Source organism: Muntiacus reevesi, chromosome X (assembly GCF_963930625.1).
Source record: "Muntiacus reevesi chromosome X, mMunRee1.1, whole genome shotgun sequence".
Taxonomy (NCBI): Eukaryota; Metazoa; Chordata; class Mammalia; order Artiodactyla; family Cervidae; genus Muntiacus; species Muntiacus reevesi.
The window spans coordinates 126,019,572-126,044,473 of record NC_089271.1 but is presented as its reverse complement, the minus strand read 5'-3'; the positions used below and the strand labels follow the sequence as shown (position 1 = coordinate 126,044,473).

General features: G+C 38.9%; 1 protein-coding gene across 3 annotated transcripts in view; it reads right to left on the bottom strand.

The window, feature by feature from the left end:
- The window catches only part of TENM1 (teneurin transmembrane protein 1), a 612,361-nt gene that overhangs the window by 385,116 nt on the left and 202,343 nt on the right, over positions 1-24,902 (bottom strand). For all 3 annotated transcript variants that reach the window (XM_065915017.1, XM_065915018.1, XM_065915019.1), the window contains exon 4: positions 15,137-15,377. In XM_065915017.1, the coding sequence (XP_065771089.1) occupies positions 15,137-15,377 (241 nt within the window). The remainder of the gene's footprint in view (positions 1-15,136; positions 15,378-24,902) is intronic.

The window sequence follows — 24,902 nt, the reverse complement described above, 5'->3', positions numbered from 1 at the left end:
AAGTGATTTTCCATGTTGGGAAACAAAACCCAGATTTCATGTATACGTGCATATACATATATACAGTACAGCCAGAACTATGTGCTGTCCCCCACCACACGCAAACACGCAACAATTCCAATTTCAAATCCATTTTGTGCAGAGATCTAGCGCCAAAGAAAATGGAAGAAAATCTTAATAGTTACTATCTTTGGGTGAGAGAATTTGTAGATATACTTTTGTTTCTGATTTCCTGTGTTTTTTCCTCTTTTTGAAATGAAGGTCTATTACTTCTATTACTTGTATAAGATCCTTCATGATTTGGCCTCTGCAGACCCCTCTGTCTCACCACTGCTATTGTCTCCCATGCTTCCTAAGCGCTGGCCCTCCTATGTCATATACAGTTTCCCAAATGTGCCATTTTTTTTCAGGCTCCTGTGCCCTTATGTAAGTATTTTAGAAAGAACAATATCAGAAGAGCTAAGAAATGCCCAAGAATAGTGTAGATAAAAAGAAAGTAAAGACAGAATAGAGAGTGAATATAGGAAGAATGAAGAGTGCTGGGGAATAGAAAGGAATACAATAAGGAAGGAAATTTTATAGAAAAGTATATGATGGGTGGCTATCTATGCAAAAGTATGAGATCATTTGTTAGTTGTTTCGGGGGTCACTCTGGCCTCCATTGCTATAGGCTGTGTAGCTATTAGTCAGCATTGATACACTAAATAGATTTAGTTTAGTGGTTGTTTTAGTTCATCTGGGCTACTATAACAAAATACCACAGACTGGGTGGCTTATAAACAACAGAAATATGTTTCTCACAGTTGTAGAAGCTGGACATCCACGATCAGGGTACCAGCATGGTAGGATTCCATGAAGGCACTCTTCTGGGTTGCAGACTACCAACTTCTTACTATGTAATCACATGGCAGAAGTGGGTAGGGAGCAATCTGAGTTCTCTTTTATAAGAGCGCTAATCCCATTAATAAATACCTTCATCCCTCGGGCATTATGTTTTACATATGAATTTGGGCATTCAATCTATAACATTCATTCAATCTATAACAGTGGTTTCCATCCCCAATTATGTTATTGACTGGAGAATTATGTAAATTAAACCCTCTAATGAAGGCTTAAGAAGAAAGGAATAGGAAAGGGGAAGGCAGGAGGGGAAAAAAGAAATTGCAAGAGTCTGAAGAGAGGTGGGTAAAGGGAGCAGGTAAGGAAACAGTGGATTTTGTCTCACTGTTAATCAAAAAGAGTGTTTCTCAGCTGGGGACAAACGGGCCCACAGTGGACATTTGGTAATGTCTGGGGACATTATTGGTTGTCACGACTGAGGAGCGAGCACTCCTGGCATCTGGGGTGGGAAAGAGGTCAGGGATGCTCCTCTACAGTCTCTAATGCACAGGACAGCCCCCCCACGGTAATGAATCATCCAGGCTGAAATATCAACAGGGCCAAGGTTGAGAAATCTTGGTCAAAAACTATTTCTCCAATTGGAACATGCAGTTTTGAAGTATTCAGTGTCCCTATGGGAGGGAATCTGTCATTCTTTAAAGGCTTGCAGAAAAAGATTTTCTTGCCAGGCACTCATGATCTTATCTTCTTCCCGAAGCTCACAGCTGTTCCTCCCCTGAGACTGTTTGCACCTGGGATTGTTCTAGTATCCAAACAAATATCCTGAACTGTAGGGTCAGAGAACATACAGGGCTCACTCAAAATTACCTCCAACATTTACCCTGCTGACCAAACAAGAAAATTTTTATAAAAGCTGGAGAATAGAAAGCATTTTCCACTTTCCATTTTTAAAATTGCTTTTCAAATTGTACCCCTCATGAACCTGTCATGAGGCATAAATCCAAAACCTGAACTACTGATTAAAACATGCACAATATATAATAATCACAGCCACTGAAACATTAACTCCCCTCAGGTTATACCGCCTAAGAAACAGTCAAACTCAGCTTTGTGGCATGTTCTAAACTCAGTGATTATATTCCCATTTGAGCATAAGAGACTTTTTGGAAATCAGGTCTTCCTTCCACAGAAATACTCTCTCCTTGGTTCCCTGCTGAGTGGATTAAAGAATGCAAACGAGGAACTCATTGGTTCACTTTAATTATTCAGGGACAACACAGAAAGATAAACAAGGTGAAACTAACTTCAAGAGTATAATGATTTCGTGTACTTCTTCGACCTCTAAATATACATTTCCATTTGGCAAATATATTATTAAACCTGAGCCTATTTTCTCTGCATTGTTGTCAATACTCAGAAAAAAATCATCATGAATTTACAGGACATGATACAGAAGTGCTGGTTGGAACTTAAACCGAAAACAGATTTGTGTTTTTACCTTTGAATAAGAAACTCAAAATGAAGTTATCTTTATTTCACAATTAGAAAATGACAATATGAAAGAAAATATTGCAACTACTGCAGCTTTACAACATGACCCAAGGCAAGATAAATTCTGCATAGGTGTTGCATGTTGCTGAATCTGTCTCTAGGAAGGGATTTGTTCTTAAATTCATTTATTCAACCAACTTGTACTGAACACCTATTGTGTATCAGACAAAACAGAAACATATACTAGTCTTGCACTGGCCTCAGAATGCCTTCTTGACTACACTTGCCTGCCATTACTACTACCCTCTGACACACAGGGATATATAGTGTTTTCCTCATTTCCTCTTGGCTAATGGAAATTCTGGAAGGAATCATGATTTCTCAACTTAAATGTATCTGACTTTTGGGGGGACTTCATACAATGCAATTAATTAGGAACTAACTAACTAGAAATCTTAATAGAATAGCATTCTTTCAGTAAAGAAGCAAATGACAAGAAGGCAAACAATAGAACAACAGAGTTAATAAAGCCAGAAACAACTGCAAATATCATTTAACTGAGGTTGGAAGAAGAAAGAGACTTTAACAAGTTCATACATCCATTTCGTTGCAGAACGGGACTTGTACTCGTGATTTCTAACTCTAAACTCAGTGCTTTTTCAACTACACACAAGAGGCCATCCAAAATTTTCAAAGTATATCCAGAGACATTTGGCCCTGTGTACAATATCTTTTACATCTAGAGTACTATACAATAAAAAAAAATTATGTTCACAATGACAACCCTCACTTACTGTAAGATTTTCAATTATAAGAGATTAAATTATGATCATTTGGATTAAAATGGAAAGTACATTCACATTTAAGAAAAATTTTGAATAAGACTGGTAATTTTTCAAAAGTTCTATTTAACCTTAAGCTAACTACCAAATCCAATTAACCAGAACCCTCAGTTTTCTGGATTTTTAGACTCATCAAGATTTTAATATAAATAGAATAAAATCGAGATTATGTCTGCAGGCAGGGAAATTTAACTGAACTATAAATATTCACCAAAAGACAAAAAGAAATGACGTGGGGTTCTTTATATTCCTAAGACAAATTGTTATAGTACAAAGAGTATTGGATTGGTTGTATGCAGACTTGCATTCTAACTCCAAATCTTATAATAAACTGCCATAAGGAAATATTAGTAAAATTTCCCAAGACCCAGTTTCATTATCTTTAAACTGGACATTATTTTTATTGTACAATTCTTAGGGTTGTTTAGAGTTTAAAATGAGATAATGAGTGAAAGGACTTTGGACAATAGAAAATCAAACATAATTATATATACACATATGCCTACATGTGCACACACATATGCATATATATACAATATGTTATCTAAAATCTGAGTCTTTTGAATGTTACAAATAAGGAAAAGTATTTAGCTACAAGCATATCTAATAAAAAGCAACCAGCCATGCTGTTATAAAAGTATCTAAGTTAATGACACTATTCAGTATGGTAAGTGACAAATTTGAAAGATCTGACTTCATAGACCAAAACCAACCCAATTATTTAGTTGAAAGGTTGAATGGTGGGGAAATAGCAGATTGCAAAGATTTTATTTGTAAAGAAAAGCAATTTACTTAGGAGGCTTATATAATGCCACAAAAGGAATGAATCAATGATATTTGTGTTTTTATATTGTACTTGATATTTTGCTAGTTCAGTAGGAAATAGTCATAAGTTAGCATTTATGTTATCAGCAAAGCTCTATACATACATGTCACTACTGAATACCTTCATCAACAACAGGGGGTGCCTAGTGTTTTGTGTGTGCCAGATGGAGACCAGAGTTTGAGTTATAATCTTGGAATGGCCAATAATATCTGCTTGCCCTTGGAAATATGACTTATATTCAAGAGTCAACTTTAAATAAGTGTGGTATTGATATATCTTCCAGTATGAGATTAGCAAAGACAAATTTCTAGGACCTAAAGGATGAATTGTTCCCCAAAGGCAGTGTCATTCCCAGTTGTATGAGACTTGGTAACCCAGGAAGCCTGCACCATTGTAGGATCATGCAATTTTCTTCAGCATTATGTGAGCATCTCTGCAAGTTTCCATATTCTTTACCATTAAGGAAACTTAATCTCTAACTTGATTTGTAGGTTTCTTTCTGTCAGTCACATCACCATCCTGGTAACTGTTGTGTACCTCCTTATTAAATGTAGCTCCTCCCATTTTCTTTTTCCTCCTTCCAATTTATATGAATACTTTGCCCAGATTCAGCTTCTTCTCAATCTACTATTCCATTTCAAAACAGTACTCTGCCTTCTATTTCTCTTTTCTTACCTCTTCCCAGTTCTTTTTTTTTTTTTCATGTATTTTTATTAGTTGGAGGCTAATTACTTTACAATATTGCAGTGGTTTTTGCCATACAGTGACATGAATCAGCCATGGAGTTACATGTATTCCCCACCCCGATCCCCCGTCCCACCTCCCTCTCCACCCGATCCCTCTGGGTCTTCCCAGTGCACCAGGCCCGAGCACTTGTCTCATGCATCCAACCTGGGCTGGTGATCTGTTTCACCATAGATAGTATACATGTTTCGATGCTGTTCTCTCGAAACATCCCACCCTCGCCTTCTCCCACAGAGTCCAAAAGTCTGTTCTGTACATCTGTGTCTCTTTTTCTGTCCTGCATATAGGGTTATCATTACCATCTTTCTAAATCCCATATATATGTGTTAGTATACTGTACTGGTCTTTATCTTTCTGCCTTACTTCACTCTGTATAATGGGCTCCAGTTTCATCCATCTCACTAGAACTGATTCAAATGAATTCTTTTTAACGGCTGAGTAATATTCCATGGTGTATATGTACCACAGCTTCCTTATCCATTCGTCTGCTGATGGGCATCTAGGTTGCTTCCATGTCCTGGCTATTATCAACAGTGCTGTGATGAACATTGGGGTGCACGTGTCTCTTTCAGATCTGGTTTCCTCGGTGTGTATGCCCAGGAATGGTATTGCTAGGTCATATGGCAGTTCTAGTTCCAGTTTTTTAAGGTATCTCCACACTGTTTTCCATAGTGACTGTACTAGTTTGCATTCCCACCAACAGTGTAAGAGGGTTCCCTTTTCTCCACACCCTCTCCAGCATTTATTGCTTGTAGACTTTTGGATAGCAGCCATCCTGACTGGCGTGTAATGGTACCTCATTGTGGTTTTGATTTGCATTTCTCTGATAATGAGTGATGTTGAGCATCTTTTCATGTGTTTGTTAGCCATCTGTATGTCTTCTTTGGAGAACTGTCAGTTTGGTTCTTTGGCCCATTTTTTGATTGGGTCATTTATTTTTCTGGAATTGAGCTGCAGGAGTTGCTTGTATATTTTTGAGATTAATCCTTTGTCTGTTGCTTCATATGCTATTATTTTCTCCCAATCTGAGGGCTGTCTTTTCACCTTGCTTATAGTTTCCTTCGTTGTGCAAAAGCTTTTAAGTTTCATTAGGTCCCATTTGTTTATTTTTGCTTTTATTTCCAATATTCTGGGAGGTGGGTCATAGAGGATTCTGCTGTGATTAATGTCGGAGAGTGTTTTGCCTATGTTCTCCTCTAGGAGTTTTATAGTTTCTGGTCTTACATTTAGATCTTTAATCCATTTTGAGTTTGTTTTTGTGTATGGTGTTAGAACGTGCTCTAGTTTCATTGAACAAGTGGTTGACCAGTTTTCCCAGCACCTCTTCCCAGTTCTTAAAACCTATTGCAGTCTTGCTTCAATCTTATCACTGTACTGAAATTAGCTGCTTAAAAATCAAGAAGCCTGTAATGGACAGAATCAGTGGTGTTTTCTCATCCACATCTTATTTAATTCCTCTGAGGCACTTGGAAATCATGATCACTATCTCCTTGAAATTTTCTTCTCTCTGTTCTGTTCCATTCTAAGATTACTCCTCAAACACCAGTGTTGGTTTTCTCTTATTTGTGGACTCTTAAAATGTGTTTCCATGGGTTTGGTTTACTGTCTTCTTCTTATAAGAAACACTCCTATAGGTTTTATAGTATTTCCTCCATTATTCATGGAAATTCAGTTATTATTAATACATTGACTCATGAAATTCGTAATTATCCATGTCTATCATGAAGTGGCTTCATTACATACTAACTGGTAGCCTTGTGGTACATTGCTCAACTTCTATAAACCTCAGTTTTAAAAACCTTAAGTTGGAATAAATATGATGATGGCTTGGCACAATAATTGGCATATAGTATAAGCATTCGGTAAGTGGTAGGAGAAAAACACTTTCCATTTTTCTTCCTTTTCTGGAACACAGATCCATATTTGCAGCTACTTATTAGATACTGGACATCTCAAACTGGATGTCCTACATACATGCTTCCAAAATAAGACTCACTGTTGGCTTCTACAAACTACTGCTTCTGATTTCAGAAACCTACTCCATCTGGAGTTTCTTGCTCAGTTTCTCTATTAGTCTGTCCATATACCCTACAAAAATTTTGTTGAACTATATAAACCAAGAACGAAGGAGGCAAAGTGAAAAAAAGGGCACAGTCCTTTACTCGAGATGCAACAGGGAATAAAAACAAGTAAATAAAGTCTCTCCAGTGCAAATGTACAATGGAGTAAGATCTCCATAGACAAACCAACAGGGTGCTATGAGACCACAGATAAAGGGAAATTCTATGAAAGTTGTTGTGGGGAAGTGAGGGCAAGTAAAAGAAGACTTTTAAGAGGTATCTTGGTCCCCTGTCCCCCGTCCCCCATATTACATCTAGCCAGGCCACAATTTCTACAATATTAGTACCTTCAATATAATTAACATTTTAGGGTAAAGGCTGTCTCCCCCACTAGAATGTCAGCTCCATGAAGACAGAGATTTTGTCTGAATTTTTCTTTGATGTAGCCCCAGCAACTAGAATAGTGGATGGTACATGGTAGACACTCAATAAATATTTGTCAAAACTTCTTAAAACTTATCTATGCTAGAATTAATTCATCATAGTGTTTACAATGAGCTGTTTTTCATTTAAAATAGTCACTTTGTGCACATTCTTATACCCTCAGATATCACACCAGAAAATTAGCAGAATGGCAAAGCAGATGTTATTGTTTATTTGCTTATTTGTTTGCCAAATGGGGCAATTCTTTTTGAGTTTTCCTCTTCTTTAAATGGAATACTCAGTACTACATTTTCACCATTCTTGCTGAGACATTTCAAAGAACTCAGGACTTAACCTGGTCTTATCTTTTGCTTTTAAAGCTACAAACTTTTTTGTCTTGTGGAATTAATAAAGAAGCAGCTGGATTTTCCCAAAGGGAGATGTTTAGTAGAATGTCTTTGATACACACACACACACACACACACACACACACACACACGTGCATGCGCTCCTCTCTGTAGAAAATAAGGAGAACAATTGACAGAAAAATAATTTTTTGCTACCTCAAATATATTTCATAGTTTTAGTAAAATATAAGGGACAAGTGTCTATTAACTCAACATGGCAATGAAAATAATTATTATGATTAACTGGATATGTAACTTTGTAATCAATGAGTTGTTAAGAACTAGCTCCTTTCTGGATCAAAACCAGATATTTCTGTTTTAAATATATAACCCAGGATAGGGAAGTATATATGAATGATGAGGGAGGGCAGAAAGGTTAGTACTGAGATGCCTCTAAAATGTATTTTTTGTTTGCTATAGTTATATATTTCCCCAATCAATTCATTATGTCAAAATTCCCTAAAAACATCTGTTTATATTCACATCTGGATTACTAAATAAATCTTCTCCATATTAAAACCAGGTTTCATCTCACCTATGGTGAAATTTCCTTTCTTTATAAAATGAAACACATGTTTGCCTGTGGTTTTAATTTTGAATTGAAACCATAAATAGTCAATTCAAAAGCATTTTAAAAAATAATACCACCACCAAAGTGACAAGAGATTATATCACAATAATCTCCAAAATACTGCTCTTCACTGCCCAAGCACAATAGACTACTATAGATATATTTTTATTCTCAATATGTAAAATATATTTTAACAGCTACAGAGTTTTCCTTCATGTAAATTTAGCATCTTCCACATCCATCATTTGGTGTATGCTGAAAAGCTTGGTTGACTCCTGTTCATCTGTAATAAACAGGATTTATAGGTCATAGATTAGTTCCACGAAGTCTTTTCCTGTCTTAAAAAGAATCTTTAAATCTGTGGCTGAAGATAGATTTTGCTAACCCCAGTGCTGTTAAAGGATTAAAGCACGTAATATTGTTGGATCTAAGCACTGAATATGTACATTCTGAGCTATTTTTTTTTCTTTAGTCATTATTAAAGGAAAAAAAAAGGTCTCTGAATCTATTTTTCCAGAGCGAATGTCCTAAGGGGGGGAAAAATTCTACTTCTAAATGTTAGGTAGATTTTAGTAGTACTATAAAATAAAGAAAGTTAACTACCACTAGAAACCTTACATTTATGGGTTAATATTTAAAGAGTGCTATCCCATAGATATTTAAATCATGGCCATCACCACTAATGAATATTTCTTCCAAATGATTTTTATTTCCCCAAGATAGACACTAGCTCTGTAAGTCTGCTAACAAGCATTGGTCATGTAGATTTCTTTTCTTTTTCCGTTCCTTATCAACATTTCCTCTGGCAATGGCGCTGGCTCTTCTTTTGTAAAAATAACCCATTGGCTCCCCTGAGTTGTCACACTGGCCTAAAGCCAGCAAGGGCAGTTAGCCACATAACAAGCTACAGCCATCTGTCGAAATATGCTAAAAATCAATGAGGATAGTTGGTATCCATTCTTCTGGCTAGGCCTGACTCCTCCACACAATTCTGATTTGTCATTGTGAGTTGGAGTGGTTATGTTAATATCAAATCCAAGTTCTCCCTAGTATTGAATATCATGGCAAAATCTTTCAGCAAGATTCATTTTGGTGACTAGTTTAGGGAGTCTACAATAAGCCACTTGGCCAGATGGAGGAAATAGATGCTCCAACACTCCAAAATTGTTCTAAGAGCAAATGTAGTAAACACAAGTGGTTTCAGCTCCACAGCAACCAGCTAGACATATCATTTAACTAAAGGCCAATATCTGACAATTTCTCAACCTCCACTGTTGACAACTCCACCTCCCAGAAGGTAGAGAAAATAAGGAGACTTGCTTCTTGCACTGACTGAAAAAGAGAAATTGGTGAAGTGAAGGTGACAGAAACTTATAGAGAAAGCAACGATTTTAGCTGAAAGTCCATAAGCACTCTATAAAGCAAAATCCTAGACTTTAGGAAATTGGTTTTCTACAGTGAAGTAGGCATGCGTGAGTCCATGCCTGGAGACAGTAAAAAAAAGTGTGGGGGGGAGGTGAATAAAGAGTCAGCTGGGGATATTTGCTGGCTATTGAAATCAGTGTGTCTCTACTGGGTACTCTCCATCCAGTATTTCTAAATAGCATGTACTGAAAAGAAGGGATGAAAATCAAGGTTAAATAAATATAAGGTGTGGTTAAAAAAAATGCCAAAAAGAATCACACCTAAAATGACCCTAAAGATTGAAAAAAACCTGTTAAAGATAACAGAACAGTCTTTAAAAAAAAATATGTTTAGAACAAGAAGAGCAAGGACAGGCTAGACACGCAACTCATGCAGTGGTATCAAATGAGTGATCATATGTTTCTTTTTGTGAAAAAGAATGATTCTAACCTAAAAGGGGGGCTTCCCTCATAGCTCAGCTGGTAAAGAATCCGCCTGCAATGGGAGAGACTTGGGTTTGATCCCTGGGTTGGCGAGATCCCCTGGAGAAGGGAAAGGGTACCCACTCCAGTATTCTGGCCTGGAGAATTCCAGGGACTGTATAGTCCATGGGGTCGCAAAGCGTTGGATATGACTGAGTGACTTTTACTTTCACTTAACCTAAAAGGGTAATCAATATCATAGCCATAAATTGAAGCCTAATATAGGCAAGATGCCCATAAGAGGGCACTCAACTGTTCTAAATGAATTGAAATTATATTCCAGAGTGGTGAGAGGTCCTGTGGATTAGATGGCCTAGCCATAGTTGTTAACGTTTTGGGATTGTGGTATGGGTGACATGTGTCAGAAGACTAAAGACCCTAATATGAGCTTTGGTTTTGAAAAGGGACACAGAGCACATGGGCTCCTTAGGTTAGACAGGGGTCATCATGCTGATTGAGCGCAAAATCCTGAGGCAGGCTATTAAAAGGAGGATTTGTAAGCACTTAGAAAAAGTAGTAACCATCAGAAGGCAGCAGAAATTCTGTAAGAACAAGTCATTAGGCAAACCTCATTTCATTTCTATTTTTGATTATGATTACTGGCCTGGCAGATCAGTAAAAATGTAAGCACTCTGTATCTGGATATCAGCAAGGCATTTGACAAAGTCTTTCATGGCATGTCTGTGAACAAGACAGAGAAATGTAGAATGCTGCCTGATGGATAAATGTCAGCCTGCAGGGAGGTTTCCAGTGGCATGCCACTGAGCTCTGACCTTCATCTTCTCCTATATAACTTTTTTATTAATGACTTACATAGTCATATTGAGCGAAGTAAGTCAGACAGAGAAGGCGAAATATCGTATGACATCCTTTATCTGTGAAATTTTAGAAGAAATGAAACAAATGAACTTACAAAACAAAAAGAGACTCACAGACTTAGAGAACAAACTTACGGTTCCAGAGAAGGATGGAGGGAAGGGATAGTGAGGGAGTTTGGGGTGGACATGTACACACTGCTATATTTGAAATGGATAACCAACAAGGGCTTAGTGTCTAGCACATGTAACTCTGTTCAATGTTATGTGGCAGACTAGATGGGAGGGGAGTTTGGGGGAGAATGCATACACGTATATGTATGGCTAGGTCCCTTCACCGTTCACCTGAAACTATCACAACATTGTCAATTGGCTATGGGTGCGTGCTAAGTCATTTCAGTCATGTCTGACTCTATGTGACCCCATGGACTGTAGCCCGCCAGGCTCCTCTGTCCACGGGATGTTCCAGGCAAGAATACTGGAGTGGGTTGCCATGCCCTCCTCCAGGGCATCTTTCCAACCCAGGGATGGAACCAACCCATGTCTCCAGCATTGGCAGTCTGATTCTTTACAACTAGTGCCACCTGGGAAGCCCTTATACAAAATAAAAAGTTGTTTTTAAAAAAGAGCAAGGCATATCTAACAAACCTGCAAATGACACAGTAATGAGTGCAGTACAGTGCAAATACCTTTAATGGCAGAATTAGAATTCAGCTACATCTCCACGGGTTAACAAGATGAAATCCAATTAGGCTAAATTGAAGCTCGAAACCTATTTTCCACCTACATCCTTTCCATCTCAAACACACAATTTAAAAAACCTACCAACTATGTAATAATTATAAAATAAATGAAATGTGGCTTAGTCTTAGAGCTCGTTTAAAAGTTTTGAGTTGAGTTAAATAGTGTTTTTGGTGTGTATCAGTAATGTTATGTGTTCACCAAAAATGCTGATATTGGAGTAAAGAACATTAAGAGAAATATTGGGTTGGCCAAAAAGTTCATTTGGGTTTTTCCATAAGATGTTATGGAACCCAATATTTACTTAGAACAGGGGAGATAACTGCAAATTCCTAAATGAGTCAGTCAAGTGGATTGTCTACTGAGAGTTCCATCTACCATACATCAGATCTACTCCAAGCCTGTGCTCAGTGACATCCATAGGTGTTTAGGCTATTGCTTTTTTAATCACATGATCTTCCTCTCCTCTTAGCCTCAGCTGACTGAAGGAATAACTGACAGCACTTGCCAAGAAACATAAACACTGCCTGGTACAAAAGGGATATGAATTGGGCTAATCAAATGCACTCTTTTTGGTTTTTATAAATATATTTTTTAAAGTATTTATGTATTTGGCTGTGCCAGGTCTTAGTTGGGACACACGGGATCTTTGATCTCAGTTGCAGCATATTGGAATCTAGCTCCCAGACCAGGGATGGAACCCCAGGCCCTTTGCACTGAGAGCCTGGAGTCTTAGCCACTGGACCACCAGGAAAGTCCCTCTCTTAGGTTTTTCAACCTCGGGCTCGCAGGAAAATTAGGCAGGTAGCAATGGAACAGGCACTGAAGGAAGAAAGTGCAAGGTGCTGGGAGGTACACTTGGAGTCACATGGTGCAATGAAAATCTGACTTTGCTATGAGAAAGTAGACACTGTGTGGTAGACCAAAGAAATACTGAGCTGACAATAAGCTATTGGACAAAGAGAAAGACAAACAGTGGCAATGCTGCAGAGAATTGCTGAGTCATATTGGTGCCAGAGATCTATAGGCCTTACCCTTCCTTGTGTATTGACCAGTATTTCCTGGCAATAGTCTTAAAAAGATATTCTCAATTATTTGAGGCAGTTTGAATAACCACTGCTCCTTTCAATCAAAGAGCCTAATAATCCACACGTGCATTCAGCCTTGGCTGTGACACTTCAAGAGCAGACTGGACAGACTGAAGTGTGCTCTAAGGGAAGAGCCAGGATGGAGGATTTGAAATCAGTTAATGTGAGGAGCAGGTGGAGGAATGGGGGAAACATTTAGCTCTAAGTAGAGAAGATTCAGGATCAGTGAAGGGCTGTTAGATGTGAGAGGGGTTTTATTTATTTTGTGAGATCCCAGAACTAGGTCTGGAAGGAATGGGTAGAGTTAAGAGGTGGGAGATTTGGGTTAATTAAGAATCTTCCAGTAGTTGTCTGACATGAAATGGAATGCCTGAGGAATGAGCTAATGTCTTATTCTGGAGATATTTAGGGAGAGGCAGGTAACCACATAATAGGGATGGCAATATTACCTTTGAATTCTACAATGCTTCACAATGCACATTCTGTTACACTGGCTTGATCTTCCTAACAATCTGTTGAGATGGGCATTTTTATATTCTTGTTTACAGATGTGGAAACTGAGGCTCAAAGAGCTATCATACAGCTCTTAATTAAGTACCAGGGCACTCGCAGAGTTACCTTCTATTGACTGCATGTGAAAGGAACATTATAAAGGATATATTTGGAAAATCCTAGCTGATCAAGCTGATAGGGTTTCTAGGTTTTTAAAAATTCATCTTTGTGATGCTGAATATATTTTCAAATGCACAAAAAAGGTACTCTCTCTGCTCAGTCTCACATGAAAACTTATGTTCTTCTCTGCGTCTTATGAAACTGAGACCAATTAATACATTCCTTGCATAGATACAGAAGGTCCGTGGGTGCAGTTTGTACAAACATGCCTAGATGTACATTTCAAACAAGAATAGTTTTCTCTCTCCATTTGCCTGAGCCCATTCCCCACCCTCCTTCCAGATTTCCTGTTATTTGGCTTCTTAGATGAAAGAAGTGTGTTTGCTTATCAAGACTACTAGTTAACCAAATGGGCCCACTGCTTTCTCAGCTATCACTAAGCCCTGCAAAGGAATTAAAAGAGTGAGTAAATCACCACCATTAGTGAAAACTCCTTGAAGATAAACATTGTTCTCTGCTTTTCTCACTTAATTCACTTCCTCCCTTTGAATTAAAAAAAAAAGAAAAAGAAATGCTATGCTACACAAACCCTCTCACTAGTACCCAGAGGTGCGGATTGCTATATTATCTCTTGGAAGAGATCAGTAATATCACTTTTTGAAGCTATTTAATCTAGTTAGTGATGGATGATATAGAGTTTCCTGGATGTGGGCCATAGTGTTTTCAGGTTGTTGTTGGTGACATATTTCTGATGCTCTGGCTGGCATTTAAGTTAATATGCTGCTAAGGAGAAACAGTAGTTTTGAAATGTGAGTTTATTAGTCCTCCCCTTTCCATTCCAATTCTCAGATTATCAGGATAGAAGTTGATCAGAGTTGACACCAGACATTGCTTATCAAGTAACACCTTATACCCAGTGTTTACATGCAAGTGTGTTTAGAAAAAGCTTTGGTGGTAGACCTAAAGAAGACATACAAGACAAAGGGAATTCCTTGACTGTAACAGACAACAGAATACTATGCCTTATTGGGCAATATTTTTCTACAACAATAGAAAGTTGTAATTTTTGGCTTAAGACAGAGTACCTAGAAATAATGAGTAATTTCTCAGTTAATCGCATCGAGTGCTGAAACCTATTATGATCAAGGCGTCTAGAACTATGGAGGAGTAGAACTTTAATCACCTGACAGATTTGAGGAGGAATCTGGAAACCTAAATATATCAAGCAACAGAAACATAGAGGCAAATTTTTGATCAAAAGATCAACCTCCACCCTAATGGCAGAATCAAGTTTCGAAAATTACACATATGGACTTCTGATGGAGCAAATCCATTTTCAAAATGTTTGAAGGCAACTTAGTCAAAAAGATCTTAAATAAAATGTAAACTATTGCTGTTCCTCCAATTTTGCTTGGATTTCCCTGTATAATTGCAGGATCTTAAAACAAGGGACAACCGCCTTTTACCTTGAGCATACAATGACGATTTAGGTAACTGCTTGGCTTCATATTGTGGGTGTCTGCCCATGGGGTGTTTATGCATCTATGGCTTCCTCTTCACAGGGGCATCTGCTTCATTTGGTCTGTGTCTGTGGGTGTGCCTGGATCTAGATGGGTGTGCCTGTGTGTGTCTCTGGGCTTGTGGAGGAGGTCTGCCTTTTGGCCCAGGCATCTGGGTGCGTATCTATGTATCTGTGCATCTCTGCAGCTGTCCACGATGTGTTTCTGCCTTCAATGGAATCATCCTGTGCCAATGTTGAAGTTTAGTGGGATCAATCATAGCTCAAGTACCTGGTCTCCAATGGTATGTTGCTATTCAAGACCCAGCTGTTATGCAGATGAACCGAGTCCTGGGTGCTGGTTGGGGGAGCTGGAGCGGCAGGGCTGGGCTGGCTGCGGGTAGTCATTGATCTCCTCTGAAGAGAGTCAGCCGCCGGGGGTGGCTTCCTGGCACAGGTGCAGGCGTGCGGAGGCGGCGGCGGCGGCGGGAGGGGTCTGAAGGTGAACTGGTTGTGTGGGCTGCTCTGCATGTCTAGAGAGGAGAGAAGAAAAACACAAAATAGAGACCGACTCTCTCACTGGGCAGTCAGGAAAACACAGCACGTCAGACTTCTGAGGATTTCCCAATAACATAACCCGTGGGATGGGGTGGGGGTCGGGGCAGGGAGAGTTGGGAGTTCAGTCTATCTGTAAAAATGTCACTTAACATACAAAAACACGTGCAGCGAGCTTCTGAAATGTAAGACATTCGCAGTTGCATTTACATGTAAATTCTTCAGGGCTATAGCAGCTCTAAAGTAAACGAGGCCACCTCACACAATTTGTCAGAGTTTCTGCTACTGAAGAAATAAATCATCAACGGGACACTGAGTTACAGAACAGAAGTGAGCCGATTTTCATCATTTGCAAAAATCTCACTTCGGAAAATACCAGTGAAAGGCACAAATTTGTTGCAAGGAAAATCACTCAGCACTTAAAAAAGTACAAGGCCACCTTCTGGCTTACCTCAGGAAAGGATGCTAGCCTGCCTGCATGGGAGCAAAACCAAACTTCAGAAAAACAGCTCACCAGGGTGTAACTCAACTGTGGTAGAGTAATCTCTTGGCCAGCTCCCCTTCTCCCCAACTCAGTGCTTCTTATAAAAGGGAGGCTAGAAGGAGTTTGTTCAGGTTGTTAGACATATTTCTACGGCTGTGCAAAACAGTCCATACCTCTCCCCTCTTTGCCACACCTTTCTAGAAGCTCAGCGATATTAGCTGCAGCTGAGACAGCAAGGAAACTGTTTTTTTATGCCTGTTTGCAGAGGAGGCATCCTGGGACAGTGGTCCTCAGACTTTCTTTATTGTTATTGTTTGGTATTTTTCTGCCATTTTCCTGGCAGGCAGACATATAGACAGGAAGTTAGAATTTGGCCCATGCGAAATACCGCAATTAAACCCTTTGAAAAGAAATCACTATTGTAGTTGATAGTCACATCTCTTTCACGGGAGAAACATAATAGATGTCAAGCGATTTCTTGTAACACCAGCATGTTGCCGATAAACTTTGTAGACAGCATGGCTTTGTCCCGCCTCCCAAATGACTGAGACTTGAAAAGCAGAAAAATGCCAGAGGCTTTCCATGTCTAGCAAAGGGCTCAGCTGGTTTGAACTGAGACTCACTTTGCAGTGGTTGATCAGAGGGCGAAAAAAAAAAAATCACTTTCTTCAATCCTTCCACCTCAGACTTGAACCGTGAAGACATTGGCATCATTTTCATGCTTTAAAATGATACTAGTGCCTCAAGAGTATGACAGATTTTTGTCAGTGTTTTCTACTACAGGTGGCTCTCCCTTTAAATAAACTTGCTATATGAAAAACGGAATTGTATATAGGGAATTGTGTATAGGGAATTGTATCCAATTGTATATTGGATACGGAGAAGGCAATGGCACCCCACTCCAGTACTCTTGCCTGGAAAATCCCATGGACGGAGGAGCCTGGTAGGCTGCAGTCCATGGGGTCGCTAAGAGTCGGGCATGACTGAGTGACTTCACTTTCATGCATTGGAGAAGGAAATGGCAACCCACTCCAGTGTTCTTGCCTGGAGAATCCCAGGGATGTGGTCGCACAGAGTCGGACATGACTGAAGTGACTTAGCAGCAGCAGTACATTGGATAGGGAGTGGTGATCATTCATTTTATATGAAGAATTCTTTTAGAAAGTCAGCTACCCTTGTATATTTAAAAGCAACTAAAATGCTTCATGAATTTTCTAAATCACCCCCATTACTCTAGACCCAGTCCAAATCTCATATCCACTAAAAAAAAAATAAGCAAAAGTACTAAACATCTCATTGATTTTTTTAAACCTCTGGACTCATACTCATGACCTTAACAAGAAGCCTGCTTTCCATCCTTGGGGCTCAATGAAGGATTGAATGCTGGGATCCAAAATACCTGGGGATCCTCTAATTTTGTAGATGAGAAAACTGATGCCCAGAGAATTGTTTGTCCAGGGACACTTGGCAAGTGAGTGGCATGGCTAAGATTAGAACCCACATCACCTCACTCTGTCCAAAGCTCCATTCACTCTCCTGCAGCTCTCTGTAATACAAGTCCTCTTCACTTTCTTAAGATGGAGAGACAACAATTCCTCCACATTTTCTGGATTCTTCACGCATGACATACCACCTGCACTGCAGTTATTTGCGTCTATGTCAGCTCCCTTCTGGGCTTCCCAGGTGGCACTAGTGGTGAAGAATGCAGGATACATAAGAGATGCGAGTTCCATCTCTGGGTTGGTGAGATGCCGTGGAGGAGGGCATGGCAACCCACTCTAGCATTCTTGCCTGCAGAATTCCATGGACAGAGGAGCCTGTCAGGCCACAGTCCGTAGGGTCGCTAAGAGCTGGACACTACTGAAATGACTTAGTACACACTCCTCCTGTCATAGACGATATCTCCTTTGTGTACACAGGAAGGCGGAATGGTGTAATGAAGTGCAGCACAAATAGTGGAAAGGGCACTGAATTCAGGGGTTGGAGTTCTTCTACCACTTGGGAACTTTACCCCCTCACTTGTCAAATGCAGACAATAATCCTTTTACCTAGTAATTACATTTAATTCATGTAACATGTGCTTGGACATAGTATGTCAGTGATTGTTTATTGAATGTAAGAGGAGTATAAAATTTTAAGATTAGAGAATTCCTTTGCATTCCACTAATTAGGACTCTGCCCTTTCACTGTTAAATACCTGGGTTCAATCCCTGGTTGGGGAACTAAGATTTTGCAAACCACGCACCATGTGCGCCCTCCCTCCCCCCTGCCCCCCCCCCCCCGCCAAAACAAAACAAAACAAAAACAAGATGAGCTGGAATTGACCATAGGAATCATCTAGTTCAGCCCTCTCTCATTCCCTCTGCATTTTACAGCCAAGGAACTGAAGTCTCAGAGGTGAAGTGATTTGTTCAGTCATTCATCTTGTATGAATTTGCCTGCCTATGTCTGTTGATTCCCAGCCTAGAACTCTTTCCATTATATTATACTAGAAAATAAATGAGTCTCTTCTCTAACTTCAGCACTTAATATTTTTATCATAAATTTGGCCTCTGAGTTTGCAATGTTATAGCAGTCTCTTAATATTCCATGTTTTTGTCCTATCTCCCCAAATAGGCCACATGTTTCTTAGAGCAAATCACCTTCTACCTTTCTTGAATGCCGTGTAACACTGACCACAGCTGAGTACAGAGTAAGATCCCTGAAAACTTTTATTGATAGAAGAGTGTTTCACTGGTCTGTGGGACCTACAGAACCACCCCGAATGTGCCCTTGGCTCTTTCGTTCTGATGTAGCCACTGGATATCTACTTCGTTCACAGAGCAGTAGGCTTCCTCCTTGGAAGTCTCAGTGAAATCTCTCCCAAAACCATGGGGTAGGACAATGATACCCAGAGAGGGAGCTTAAAATCATATCCTCCAGGATGTGAAAAGAGCAGCAGTGACACATGAATACATGAACTTAATGATGCAATGAAGAGATGTCAAAGGTGGGAGTCCACAGTTAGAAGAAGAAAAGGAATCAATTTTGGGTCATGTGCTCAGAACACCTTCCAAGCAACATGTGTGAGATCTGCTAGCCTAATGAGTAGGTGTTTCTGTCAATACAGCTGGTCAAAAGAAAGAAAGTTCCTATTCAGTACAGTTGCTTGAAAGAAAGGATCCCTCATTATCATCTGGATTTACTGTGTGCTGGATTTTCCCAAAATCTTTCTGACTCGTTTTTAATCATGGAAAATGATTAAAAAAAATTCTACTTCACTGAAGAGTACAATCCTGCTATTATTATAACATATTCTGTCATTTCTGCCTCAGGTAGAACTGCTTTGTATAGTCGTTTTGATTATATATGCGTATATATATTGAAAACATATATTTTGACTATATATACATATTTTCTTATTTATATCTATTTTATTGTGTACTGTTGTTCCTACATTTTGAATATGCTGAGGTTTCCCTAGCTGTTCATACCATCTTTAAAGTATTTCACGATATTGGACTGAGTGGAATATATCTGGACTGTAAGCCTTTATGAAATACAAATCATCTCACCTTCATTCTTTTTTTCACCTCAAGAAAAAGATGTGGGGAATACACTCATTCCCTCCCAAATGAAGTAATTTAACCCTTGGGCTCCATAAAATGGGATTTCTCAACATTAAACACTAATAAAAAATACATTAGGGTTCAGTGTCAGGAGCTCTAGAACACCAATTTCAAGGGGTTAAGAGTCACATGCACTCACTGCAATGTATCTGGCAACCATACGTTCCTGTGCCTGAAAGAGAGATGCTAGGGAGAGGGGGGAGTGGTGATTATGCAAATGTGGGTATCCAGACACACAAAGCTTTCTGAGAGTAAATTAAGTTTTCAGATAGAAAGGTCTAATTCACATAATATTCTTGGATAGGAGCCAGTTTCAGGTTTAAGGTCCTAAAATAACTTGGAAAGAAAATCTCTCGGGGGCGGGTAGGGGTAGGGGTGGGATTCCTCCAAACTCTGTATCCAAGGCATTTTAGGCACGGCAGAGCTATTAACAGAAGTATAAGCCTTCAGAAACAACGCTGTCTGTCACCAAAAGGTAAGTGGGAGAAGAAAGTTGTTATGCATAGAATTTTTTTCCCCTCTTTTTCTGCAAATAAACCTTCTTCTGGATCATGTGTTAGAGAAAGTTTGCACCGGAAATTAGAATATATCTGCCCAGAAACACTGTGCGAGGACTGCTCAAGATATCCATTAGGGTGTTTTACCCCTTTCATTTCATTAACACATACAGTCCATTCAGCTATAAGGTGATGACTGCATTTTGAAAATTCACTGCACTATGACAGAGTCACTCATGGGTAAGGGTCTTATGGGAAAAAAGGTATTTGGGCACAATACCTGAAGTGTGCTTGTGAAAGTGGGTGTCAGAAGGATTGCAATTTATGAGTTATTGTGAAGTGGTGGAAGGAGGGCTATCTGAATCAGACAGGAAGTTCTAACACCAGATGTAGGTGGGCAGGGCTTCTAACACACATGGTGAACTAAGATAGCCGGTAGATGTTTCAGATGTAAGCATGTGCATGTTTTATATATTCCTCCATGGCTCTATCTGCTGTATGCGGTCTCCTGCATGCACCTAGTATTTTTAACAGATGGAATCGCACATGTACAAATGTGAAATTTCTCTTATGTTCAAATTGTTCTCAAATGTACTAATAACATGGGGACAAATCAATGTTTTCAAAACAAGCATTGTAGCAGAACTGACTGTACAGATAAAATAGCTTTCAGTAGGTGTTAAAAATATTGTCATTAATTTGGTAAAGTCAAATAGATTTTTTTTCTTGAACAATTTGACCAAAATAGACACAAGCCTTGTTTTACAAAGTTCGTGTATTTAATTAATTGATCAGTTTTCTATAATGACACTATGACAATACAGCCCCAAATATGTTTTGTTCCAAAGTTACTATACAGTATATGTTGCAAAGGGGGGCACATATATTCCTATAACTCAAGGGAAAGGTCACAGGAGGTCAGAGAACATGTCTGTACTTCCTCATTTTAGTCTGTTTCATTACCCCTTTGGATAAAGTGGGGATAGCATCATGATGCTTTGGCTCCAATTCTGAATCCAAAAAATGTCTGAAAATGGGAGTTTTTTTTCCTAACTCATTTGGTAGGAAAACGTAACCAGAACTGATATGATGATATTTATAGTCTCTCTGCATTTCATTTAGTGAATTCTCCCACTTTTAGCTGCAGAAATACTGATGTGTTTTATTAAGTGGTGCTGGCCCACATCCCAATTCAGGGGTTGCACAATAGACAGTATATCTTTATGCTATTGCCTTTATAAAATCTTAAAAATTCTAAATTGTAAAATAAGTGGACCCCAAAGATTTTGGATAAAGGATTGAGTCTGTATTATTATTTAACCACCTCTCTGAACTCTTATGAGGCAAAATTAATTAATGCTTCTGAAGGCCTTAGTAATCTACATGAGCAAAGAACATCAGGGCACCAAGGGTTATTGCCATAACTACTTATGTCAAGTCTCTTGAGGCCAATTATAAGGCTTTGGTTTCTGGGACTGGTTTTCTGAGCTGTTCTCTGTCCTAGGAAGGAGAGGGAATAAAAAGAAACAGATTTAAAAGAAAGAAAAGAGGTTTGTTAGTAATATTAACTACTCCTACTAATTTTGCCTGCCAATGCAGGAGATGTAAGAGACACAGGTTCAATCCCTGGGTTTGGAAGATCCCCTGAAGAAAGGCATAGCAATCCACTCCAGTACTCTTGCCTGGAGAATTCCATGGACAGAGGAGCCTTGCAGGCTCCAGTCCATAGGGTTGCACAAAGTTGGACATGACTGAAGTGACTTAGCACACTAACTCTAAATGGATATTACTACTTTATAGTACTTGTCACAAGGAGCCTTCACAACCAGTGAGGAGGTAGTTATACATTTGCATGTTATGGCTAATATCCATTAACTTGATAGTGTTCAGTGATCATCAAATTAGTCTTAAGTGTATCTGGTTGTAGACATTTCTGTTCTTAACCTTATTATTATTATTATAGGCTAAAAGAATATGGAGGTAATAAAATTGGTTTTCTGAAGAAAATGGAATAAACAGGTATACCTTATCACTCTTCTGGCTCAAATAATACTGCTTTAATATTGATATACTAACAGCCTTTAATAAAAGCACATTCATTAGTTAAATAATGAATGAGAACAGAAATAAAGTCTATTACACAGCTAATGTTTAGATGTGTGTGTGTGTGTGTGTGTGTGTGTGTATGTGTATGGGCATGTGAGGGCTTCCCAGGTGGTGCTAGTGGTAAAGAACTTGCCCGCCAATGCAGGAGACATAAAAGATGCGAGTTCAATCCTTGGGTCAGGAAGATCCCTTGGAGGAGGGCATGGCAACCCACTCCAGTATTCTTGCCCAGAGAATGCCATGGGCAGAGGACCTGGCAGGCTATAGTCCATGGGTCACAAAGAGTCGGACATGACTGAGCAACCGAGCACACACATGGGCATGTGAATGAATGAGACATGGAGAACAACAGAAAGAGGCAGAAGGACAGAGAAACAGAGAGGAGAATTCACAATGACAGCAGATGACTGTGGGAGAAGAGTCACAGAGGCCTGGGGAAGGCTAACAATAATAAATTATAATATCATCAAGTTGACATGGTTTTAACCTGGTGCTGGATTACTGCCCTCTGCATGGCTCCTGAGCCCTGAAATGCTATGTATGAGATTGTAAAGTCCATCCCTTTGAGGACTTTAAATGGTCCTCTCAGTAAGCCAGCAAGTAAGAGTATGCTCCATTAATTTTTGTCAGTTAGATTGATCTTTGTTACAACCACTAGAAATAAAGGTGAACACTGAAGCACCTACAATCCTTTGACATGTTTGTGCTGAAACTCATATTTACACTTCAGTCTCTCCATAAGCTGAGGCTTCATCTTTAAAGGGTGTGCTGGTCTACCTCCAGAAAATCTAGGTCTCATTAACTTCCTTTCCTGCTCTCCAATGAGTTGAACAAGCGAAACAGAGTCAAATATACACAAGGCAGCCCTCCTCCAATCCATTTCTCCCTGGCTCTATTATTGGGGGAATCCAACTGTGCCATGCACTGTATTGGCTTTACATAGTGCAATTAGCCAATCTCAGGCATAACAGTCAATATTCCTACCAACAGTACCTGGTTTGTTAACTCAATCAACTCTTTGACAAAGATTAAGGCAAACTAGGACTTTACAACCAAGAAAATAATAGAAAGAAAGAGAGGACTGTGGCTAATGCTATTTGGGTTAAATTACTCATGTCAATGTATAAACTAATTTTCTCGGTTGTGAGAAAACAAGGAGGATACATCTTTACTTATATTTTCAGAGTAGCTTGACGATGTTAAAAAGAATGAAAGAAAAATGAAGCCAATACATTTATTACCTATTTATTTTTCTATGCAGAATGGTAAAGAGCTCTACTTTGTGACAAAATTTGGAATTTTAAAAGTCAAATTCTAAATATTAATATATGGTATTAACAATTCAAATTAAAATTAGTGGTTGGCCAAAGCCTGTTTCACTATGGTCTTGAAGGAAACTCTGTTATCCATTATGTACCATGAAACATGAAATAGATAATTGCCCTGTTTTATCTTATGCTGACAGTGATGCTGTGGCTTCTATTATTAGGCAGTGAAGTATATCAAAAAGAAAATATAAAAAGTAATGATCCTTAAAAGTTCACATTTACTTTATACTCAAACTAAAATCCTATGTAGGTATTTCAATTATTTTCAGTCCCCAAGTTCATTATTTATTTGCAAGTAGGTAATGGAGGGTTATGAATTAATTGACAGTGAATCCTTTAATAAATTGGCTAATAACAGATATTCTGGAATTTTACAAAGTTTTCATTTTCAGAGCTTCACTTTTTTATTCGACTATTAGAAATGGTCACCCTATATTTGTTCAAAAAGCAAGATAAAAATCTTTCTAATGTTATTTATGAAAATGGAATTCTGAAATGTTTGAAGCACAAATCAAGAAAACATTATGACTGTGTCTAAAGCTCTAAGAAAAATATTTTTCAAACCACCATATGTTAAATAATGAGAGCAAACTATATTGAGTAGTAAAAAACAAAAAGGAAAAATCCTAGAGGATAAAAAGAAAGCATGGAGAACTAGGGAAGACTGGGGAAGGTTTTAGCACCTCCATCTCAAACTTTTCAACAAAAAGAATGAAGAAAAAGTACTTATTATTAAAAAATTAATACCTTGAGGAGATAGTGAAGGACAGAGAAGCCTGGTGTGCTGCGGTCCATGGGATCGCAAAGAGTTGGACATGACTCAGCAACTGAGCAACAACAATATTACATTAACCATTATATAACCATCACTGACTGGCTATTTGGTGAGAAACCTCCTCCATACCCTGTAGGTACTCTCCTAGGAATAAGAGAAACCCATGGATACCAAACGAAGTGGTGAAAAGGGGTTCCAACATCTATACTCGGAGATTGAAAACATATGCAGTGTCCACTAGGGACAGCGGGAAGAGACAGCACTGTTATGGCAGTATTCACAGGACCCAGATGATTCTCCCTCGTTTTTATCTTTGCTCTAACTCAGCAGTTCTCAGCTAGAGGATCCAAACAAACCAATATCTTGCTATCACTTGTTACTACAATAGAGGACTAAAGTTCACAGACAATTTATTTTAAAAATGGTAGATGAAAAGGTAATACCTCGAACAGTGCCACTCTGAGTTACCTCTGGATGTGCTTTCCTAGATAGGAGTGAAAGGGCTGGGGCTATAGCTAGTGCTAGGAATTGGGTACAACTCTGATCCCATAAACAATTTCCATATTCTCATGCTCGCTAAATGATTCTACGCATACCATGGAGATGAAGAAAATTTGGTTATTCACACCCCAGAAAAGAAAATGGGGGGGGGGAATTGGGGGAAAATCTTCACATTCTCACAGGAGTGTCTGACACATGTACATG